Here is a 9,119-nt window from a genome sequence, read left to right on the forward strand (position 1 = left end):
TAATGGAAAAAAAAGAACACATAAGTTTATAGTGGTTCGGCCCCAGTGATTGCTAATGACCTACGTCCACTTGATACTATTATTAATATTGATCTCCTAAGGTGTGATCAAAGAACTAGGGTTCCTGAGTTTCACAAACCTTCGAAGATAAAAGCAATACAACGATGGATAATAGTAGTATGATTCTGAAAGAAAAAGATCGATCCCCCTCCCTGAGCTATCCCCTCTCTATTTATAGGCTCAGGACGAGTTACATGAATTAGGAAATAATATCTATCCTTAATGAATGGATATGCAAGCCATAATGAAGAGATATTCTCGGATATCATTACAACTGTACAGATATTTACATAAATGAACGGAATGTACGACCACACTAGTCGTATATAAAACTTAATCTTTTCATGTGGGAATATGCTGGTCGATAGGTGAGCTGTATCTTTGCTACATGTTCGCCACGTGTCATAACTCCTTGCCACATCATCAGCAGCTAATTTATGGAAAAAAAATTTCCCCCTAAGTTTATTTATTGCGACCAGCAATAAGTAAACTTAGGAAACTAACTTTTTCGCATGCCCCATGAAATCTGTCAAAGCCTCTCGTGCGTTTTTTAAAACTGTGACCTAATCACGTCCAATCATGCTTTTTCAATTTTCAAGAAACCTTTCCGACGGCTGTTATACTCCCCCATACCTTGAAAAAGGCAGTTCATGATTACCCCTTTTCGGCACACTTCAGCCTCTATAAATAATCCCGACATTCTTCTTTTAACTCTTTACACGCCATCTCTTTTCCAAGAACTCTCAAGAAATATTTCAGAGCCTGGAACTTCAAGGTTTTCACTCGCTTTGCTAAGGATATTTTGCCTACAAACCCAAAGCTACTCTTTTTCAGAATCTCTAAGCTTCATTCAGGCAAGTCTTTTCAACATTTAAACCTTTGAGATGCCATGCATACTGCTACTATGCTCTGAAACTTCTTGTGTTCTTGGGTGAAAATTTGTGAAGACTTTGTATATGTCGTTTGATGTTTGATAGGGTAGTGTATTTCTACTATGTATAAGTTAGAAATCAGTTTGATAGTCAGGATCATGGATTTAGGGCGTAAAATCGAAGTAAAAATTCGATTTTTAGGCTAGCTGAAAAACTGGGTTTTCTCGCCCTTTCAGAGTTGAAAAAGCTCTTTTCAGAAAAACTTTTTACTTTCACTTTTTTATCCGTCTTTCAAATTGCTCGCATAAAAACTTAATGATTTCAGTTAGAATGCTGCTGGTCGTAGACGCGAGCAACGTTATTCCAACTTTCAACATAAGCTCCAAGGTTGTGCATCTTATCTCCTCCATTGTCTGTGTTGCAGTTTATATGAAAGACTCGTGGGGAGGAGAAAGACCTATCGAAGACGATCTGTTAGCTCAACTTCTCGAGGACGAAGAAAAACCCTCGACATTGATACCCAATATTTCCTTTTCTCGTACCAATTCAAACATTTCCCCCGTCTTAATCTGAAACATGGCTCATACCAAAAACAAGGCCCAGAAAAGAAAAACCTCTGACACTTCTCATCAGCATGCGGCTATGGCTGATGCTCCCTCGACCAGTGGTCGAGATGAAAATGCTCCCAACCCAAACATCCAAAGACATGCCCGCCCTCGACACACTATTCAGCCGGATGTTGAGTGGCATGTGGTCTCTGAAAGTAGGGTGACGATCAGAATGATCGCCAACTACTTAAGGAAATATGGTCTGCCAGGGGTGACCCTAGTCAAGCCCAACCCAGACCAAAGGGCTAATCTGCCTGGAGGTGCTTATAGCGCCTGGTCGCGATTTCATATTGAGGCAGGGGCCTCCCTGCCTCTTCACCCATTCTTTCAAGGGGTGGCCAACTATTTTGGAGTTTCCCCCTTTCAAATAACCCCAAACGGATATAGGATGCTTGCTGCACTTTATATCTTGTATAGCCAGAAAAAATGGCCTGTGCCATAGCCTCATGAGGTCAACTACTTATTCGACCTCAAATCTAACCCCAACCATGAAGGCATGGGGTTCTTCCACTTTTTTCATCAGGAAACTGGGCGTACTTTCATGACTGACACAACCCACATCTCAAACATGGGGAGTACTACCAAGAGTACTTCCTTACAGCTGACCTGGTCGTGGACAACCTGGCTTTCGCACGAAGAGGTAAACCTTTTATATCGCTGGTTGACTTCTTCACTTAGTGTTTTCCTCCAAAATGTCTTAAACTTTTGATGTCTTCCAGGCCCGTGGTTGCGACCAAACCCAACTCTGGGCATGAATCGAGATCGGAACTCTTGGCCAGCATGACTAATGCTAAAAAGAGTGTCAAGAATCTGGTTACGGAGGCTAACCTTAGGTTGGTTGGCCTCTGGACCCCTCAACCGGACACGAGGGGGCCCTCGACAAGGAGTGCTCGTGCCGAAGAGGAACCCGAGCAGCAACCTCAAGCATCACCTCCACGGAAGAGATCGACTGGGGTCACAATCAGGGAACCTGCTAACACCGCTCGAACAGAGAGGCCCTCAGCCCCTTAAGGAAAGGAAAGCAGAAGGCCACCGAGCCTTTTGACCTCTCTGACGACTCGTCGGATGACAACGGTATAGTAATTTTGCTTTTAGACAATTTGCCATTTCCCTATCATCTATTCGATGGGGACGGCAATTTTAAATATGCTCCACACTTAGGGCCAGACTTCTTCATGTCAAAGAATGAGTGTAAGACTAGTAGAGTATATAGTGTAGCGACCAGTAATAATAGCTCGGGTATTGGACTTTGTAATCCTTTTTTGTTTCTTTTTCTGATGTAATGTGCTTGGCTATTCATGTTATCTTACTGTTTGACTTTGTTCTTGTTTTTCAGACATGGACTCCACCAATGTGTTCGATCTTTACAGCACCCCAAAGGTCGTTGCTGCTCCTCCAAGTAAGAAGAAAACCAGTAAGAGACATACTGGGGAAAGCAACAAAGCGCCCCAGGCAAAGAAGGCCCGGAACGCAGGTCCTTCGGAGGACAAGCCTTCTACAACTGTGACTCTGCCTTCTCCCTGCGAGCCGCAAACTCCATCTACTGCGACCGGGTCAAATCCTCCTCTCGGTGTTCCATCTGGCCAACCTCAGCAGGAGGGTCCTGCCTCAACTGGGAGCGTGATGGCTGGTCGCGCCTTTAGGCTGATCAAGGAGAAGGTCACCAAAATCGTGAGGCACGAACACTGCCGGGAGGCAATATCGGCTACGGAAATGATGGGTGTTGACCCAATTCTGAATCATGCCTTAAACGAGTTCACCAATGTAAGTCATCTCTTCTTGTGAAAACAGGTCTTCGTTAGTTTACTGTTTGCTTAATTTTTGTTCTGACTGCAGGCCATGCTAACCCTTATTGCCGGCCGCATCTGCCTGGGTGCTGTGACCGAGCAGGCCAGGACCTCGAAGCAATGGCACGAGGACAAACTCAAAGATGCTTAGGCTAGGCATGCTGATCAGCTGGCAGCGGTTACTGAGGAGAAGGCCCAACTGGCTAAGGAGTTGGAGGAGAAGCTGAAATCTCTGGAAAAAGCCCGCGAGCAGAGGGACCAATACAGGGAGTCTAACCATTTTTACTTCAAAGCGACTAAACAACTTGAGCTGGACTTAATAGCGAGCAGGGATGAGACCAGAGCTCTGGAGGGCCGGGTTGAGAACTTGGAGAAGACCAATGTCGCCAACTTGGAGAGGTACAAAAATGCCACCTTGAAGTGCTTCTATGATTTCTGGAAGCACAATCAGGGTGCCAATTTTGACTATCTCCCTGAGAATGCGAGGGACACTGAGCTGGCTCGCTACTCGGCTCAGTTGGCTGAAGAAGAAAAATCGAGGGTCCCTGCTTCTCCCGAAATCTCGCTGGCCGCCGGGATGGAGGGTGCAGACAATGAAGCTGTCGACCAGAATCTTCCCCAGGACCCTCCAACTCCGCAAGCTCCTTAGTCTTTTTCTCTTTATATTTCTTTCTTTTTTAACTACACGACCTATAGGTCGTGATGTAAAGACAATATAATTTTTCTTTGGTTTTGTTGCATGGGCAGCCCTTACTTTTATTTTGAACAATTACATCCAAGCAGTTATTGCTCGCGGTGTAAAAGGATCACTTTGATATTATAATATTTTTTTCATATTATTATAACATCTATTTGTTCGCATGACCGAACTTAGCATAGCACTTTGGTTTGATTTAACAAAATATCAAATTTTTGAAAAATACTCTAAGTGCCCTAGCATGCTTTCCCTTATTTTTCTCATGTGTTTACATATCTTTTAAAGATATGCTTTGCTTACTTGTACCTTGTATGCCCCCAAGTGATCGGGGAGCTTTAGGTCCTTGGTCACTTGCCTTGACTAGAAACTGCCCGAACGTTACTGTTCGTAGCAATTTGATTAAAATTATGATACAGCAAAACAACACACGTAATGAGCAAATACTTGTAATAAATACAATAGTTGGAAAATAATGACTGACTGAGCACAATCCCTTTTAATCTCGAAGTAAATGGACTAAATATTTCTTTACGAGTGATCAATAAGATCTTTACACAAAACTTGTAAAAAGTAAAATTTGTACAAGCCAATTCTTTAAGAAAAAAATTTCATTGATAATACTTGCGTAGGTGTTCTCCATACCAATATCGAGGAACGATCTCCGTTTAAGCGTGCAAGTTTATAAGTGCCTGGGTGAAGGACTTCATCAATCTGGTAAGGCCCTTCCCAATTTGGCCCAAGTACTCCAGCAGCTTGGTCACAGGTGTTAAGGAAAACTCTTCGGAGCACAAGGTCTCCAACATTGAATTTTCTTTCTCGTACTTTTGAGTTGAAATACCGGGCGACCTTCTGCTGGTATGCAGCTACTCGGAGCTGGGCTTGTTCACGCCTTTCATCCATTGAGTCCAAGGATTCCATCAGCAGTTGGCTGTTAGAATCCTGATTATATGTTAATCTACAGTGTGAGGGAGGATCCAACTCGACAGGCAACATGGCTTCATACCCGTATGCCAAGGAAAATGGGATATGACCTGTTGCTGTTCGGTGGGAAGTTCTGTACGACCAGAGGACTTCAGGCAACTTCTCTGGCCATGCTCCCTTGGCTTCCTCAAGTCTTTTCTTCAATGTATCCTTCAGCGTTTTGTTAACTGCCTCGACTTGCCCGTTCGCGTGGGGATGAGCGACGGAAGAAAAGCTTTTGATAATGTCATGACGTTTGCAGAAGTCCGTGAATAGATCACTGTCAAACTGGGTGCCGTTATCTGAGACTATCTTCTTTGGTAATCCATAGCGACAGATGATGTTTTTGATTACGAAGTCAAGCACTTTCTTCATCATTATGGTCGCGAGCGGCTCAGCTTCGGCCCATATGGTGAAGTAGTCAACAGCCACCACTGCATACTTTACACCACCTTTTCCTGTAGGTAAAGATCCAATTAGATCTATTCCCCAAATTACAAAGGGCCATGGACTCTGCATTTGCTTTAACTAATTGGGAGCTGCTCGCGGGATTTTATAAAACCTTTGACACATGTCACATTTTCGCATGAATTCCATGGAGTCTTCATTCATGGTTGGCCAGAAATATCCCTGCCTTAGGATCTTTTTTGACAGGCTTTGCCCCCCGGCGTGGTCCCCACAAAAGCCTTCGTGTACCTCCTTCATCAACTCTTTGGCTTTCTCCTTTCTAATACACCTCAGGAGTGGCAGTGAGTATCCCTTTCGGTACAGGATACCATTGACCAAGATATACCTAGCAGCTTGCCGTTGAAGGGTCCTGGCTTTGTTTCTATCCGCTGGCAGCACACCGCTTGATAGATACTCTACATATGGTGCCAACCATGTATCCATCATCCGGATGACCAGAGTGGTTTTCTGCTGCTTGGATGCTGGGTACGGACAGTCGTTCAACTGGCACTATGTTCAGAGTGTCAGCGACCTTTGCACTTGACAACTTCGCCAAAGCATCTGCGTTGGAATTCTGATCACGAGGCACTTGCTGGAGAGTGTATTTGTCGAACTAGGCTAACAGATCCTTTGCTTTGTTGAGATAGGCGACCATCTTCAATCCTCGTGCCTGATACTCTCCCAAGATTTGATTCACGACTAGCTGAGAATCACTATAGACGTCAAGTGCTTTTATGTTCATATCCTTGGCTAACCGCAGCCCAGCGAGCAATGCTTCATATCCAGCCTCATTGTTAGAGGCGGTGAAGTCAAATCTTATTGCACAGTGAAATCGATGCCCTTCCGGCATTATCAGTGTCACTCCTGCTCCTGTGTGGGATTCGTTAGATGAACCGTCTGTGAACAATTGTTAGAGGGTGCTTGTATGACATCGGTAATACTTGTTATGATTGTATGGTGAGATGTTATGATATGGTATAATTATGATGTGTTATGGTATGCAATGGTATGTTAAGTTAGGCTACAAGAATGATATGATACGATAGAGATTATTATTGAACTCTATATGTTAAGGTATAGATTATGAGTAGTATATGAATTAGGTTGTGATAATTTGAATTCGTTTATGATTATGTTTTATGCTTTATGTTTATATTTTCTATTTGGGCTTTGGGGGTTGTGACCTACATAGCTCTTCTTGCTGGGCGTTAGCTCACAAGTACTCTGTGTTGCAGGTAAGAGTGAAAGCATACTAGATGAGGCAATGAGTTGGAGCAGGCTCGGTCTGATGTGTGCATGTCGTGAATGGTTGATATGGGGGTCAAGGGGTTTCTACAAATGCATTATTGTTATAAAGGCCTATAACCTTTGGTTTTATGTTGTGTCTTAAACATGTATTTTTACTTACTTTGTGCATGTAAAACATGATTTTTTTTAAATATCGAGATCTTGAGTTGCTTGTGTTTGTAAAAGATGTTAATTCCTATTTGTTTCAAAGAAAGTTTTGTTTTTCATTAAGAGATTGATGTAAACATTAATTTACTTAAATATGGATTATTTAGTAAATTAATAGGTTTTAAGTCGGGTCGTTGCATGGATTTAGGCTGGTTTTTTATTTTTGTAAATTTTGAATGTCTTGGAGCCCACGCCTAAGTGTCACGAGGGCACGAAAATGCCACTGACTTGTGCTCTCCCAAATTGTCGAGTAAAAATTTTGCTACAGCAGGCAATACCCCTTAATTTTTCAGAAATAACACCCATTTTTCTCCCTGTTTTGATTAAGTAAAATATCTGCAAAATCATCAGACCCCCACATTACTTCCAAAACATCATTTTCTTGCTTTTTTAACACAATAACAAATGTAAAACCACTCTAAAAAACAACACAATAAAATGAAATTAAACTAACAAAAGTTAAAATAAACATAACTATTTAAAAAAACACATGTTTTTGCCTTTCTTTTCTCTTTTCTCTTTTCATTATTTTCATCTTTTTTTTTTCAATTTATTTTTATTCTTTCTTTGGGATGCAGTACAAATGAACCCACCAAGTACCATAGCAACCCAAACTTCACATTTTTTAATGATCTTTCAAGGAGATCAATGTATTGTATCATTTTTTAATGATCTTTCAAGGAGATCAATGTATTGTATCGGTCAACCTCGCTTCCCCCAAACTTTGTTCCCTTCCTTGCCACCTTAAATGCTCTCCCAGAATGCTCATCATATAATTCCACCTCACCATTGGGATAAACTTTGATCACTAAGAACACACCATCACACCTTGATTTAAGCTGCTGATGATTTGCTTTCATTAGAGAGTTTGAGGAAAACACTCGCTGCCCAACTTCAAAAAATTTGTGACCAAGGTTTTCTACCATGTTTTTTTTTTTCTTTTTCTTCTTCTTCAGTAGCTTTTGAGGATGGGATGGTCCTTTTTCCTTACTTTTCCATGGCTTTCCATCTTTCTCAATTTATTCAAAAGAGTCCTTTTTCCTCACTTCCTTGCTATGCTTTTCATGCATCATTTCAATTATCTTGGAGTTGGAAACACTTATGGCTAAGCAATCTTCAACTTCATTAGGAGAGCGTATAGGATTAAAAACCAAAATGTTACTCTTTCTTCTTGAGCTCAAATGGTAAGCTCTCCTTTTTTTAACATCTATCAAAGTTCTCCAGGTGGCAAGGAATGGTCTCCCCAAGATGATTGGAACGTCCCTATCTTTCGCATAGTCAAGAGTAATAAAATTTGCTAGAAAAATGAACTTGTCAACCTATACTAAGACATCTTTAATCTCTCCCTCCACATGCACCATAGAACGGTCAGCTAATTGCAGTGTGAGTGTAGTTGGCCTCGCCTCTCCAATTCTCAACTTTTTAAAAATGGACATGGACATCAAATTAATACTAGCTCCCAAATTACAAAGAGCTTTACCAACATGTCGGCCCCCAGTAGAAATTGGAATTATAAAGCTACCCAGATCCTTCAATTTAGGAGGAATCTTATTCTTCAACATTGCGCTACAACCTTCTGTCAAAACCACCGTTTCAAATTCTCCAAGTCTCTTATTCTTCGTCGAGATATCCTTTAAAAACTTCACATAGTTTTGCATTTGTTCCAAAGCTTCCACCAAGGGTATGTTGATGTGGTTGCTTCAAAACATCTAAAAATCTCCTTAATTGACGATATTGTTGCTGCTTTTGAAATCATTGTGGAAATGGTGGATGTGGCTTGCTATTTAGCATCTCTGATGCATTTTGTTGAGAAAATGATGCAACATTTGCTTTAGGATCAACATTTGACACATTAGAAGTTCTAGTAAATTCCTCTTTTTTCACACTATTTTGGAATGAAGTGGGCTTGGTTTTGCTCTTAGAATTTTTTTTCATTCAACTCCAGATCTTTTCCACTCCTCAAAGTGATCACCTTGCAATGCTCTTTACCTTCTCTTCTTGGATTTTCGGTATCACTTGGCAATGCATCTTGTAATATATTTCTCAATTCATTAGCTAGTTTCCCCATTTGAATCTCAATGTTCCTCAAATATGCTGCTTGAATTTGTATCACCGCATCATTCTTGGTCATATACTCTTTCATCAAATTCTCCAAAGAGCTTGATTGAAAAGCTTGTGGAGTAGGAGGTTGAGCTCTTGGTTGTTGTTGAGAAAAACCCAGTGGACAAGAAGG

General features: G+C 41.5%; 1 protein-coding gene across 1 annotated transcript; it reads right to left on the reverse strand.

Annotated features, from left to right (window-relative positions):
* Positions 1-7,175: 7,175 nt before the first annotated feature.
* On the reverse strand, positions 7,176-8,544 carry LOC133792364 (uncharacterized). The gene is made up of 2 exons (XM_062230264.1): positions 8,245-8,544; positions 7,176-7,304 (listed from the first exon to the last, which is right to left on the reverse strand). The coding sequence occupies exons 1-2, from the start codon at positions 8,542-8,544 to the stop codon at positions 7,176-7,178; spliced, it is 429 nt and encodes a 142-aa protein (XP_062086248.1).
* Positions 8,545-9,119: the final 575 nt, after the last annotated feature.

This window comes from Humulus lupulus, chromosome 7 (genome assembly GCF_963169125.1).
Source record: "Humulus lupulus chromosome 7, drHumLupu1.1, whole genome shotgun sequence".
In the NCBI taxonomy this organism is placed as follows: Eukaryota; Viridiplantae; Streptophyta; class Magnoliopsida; order Rosales; family Cannabaceae; genus Humulus; species Humulus lupulus.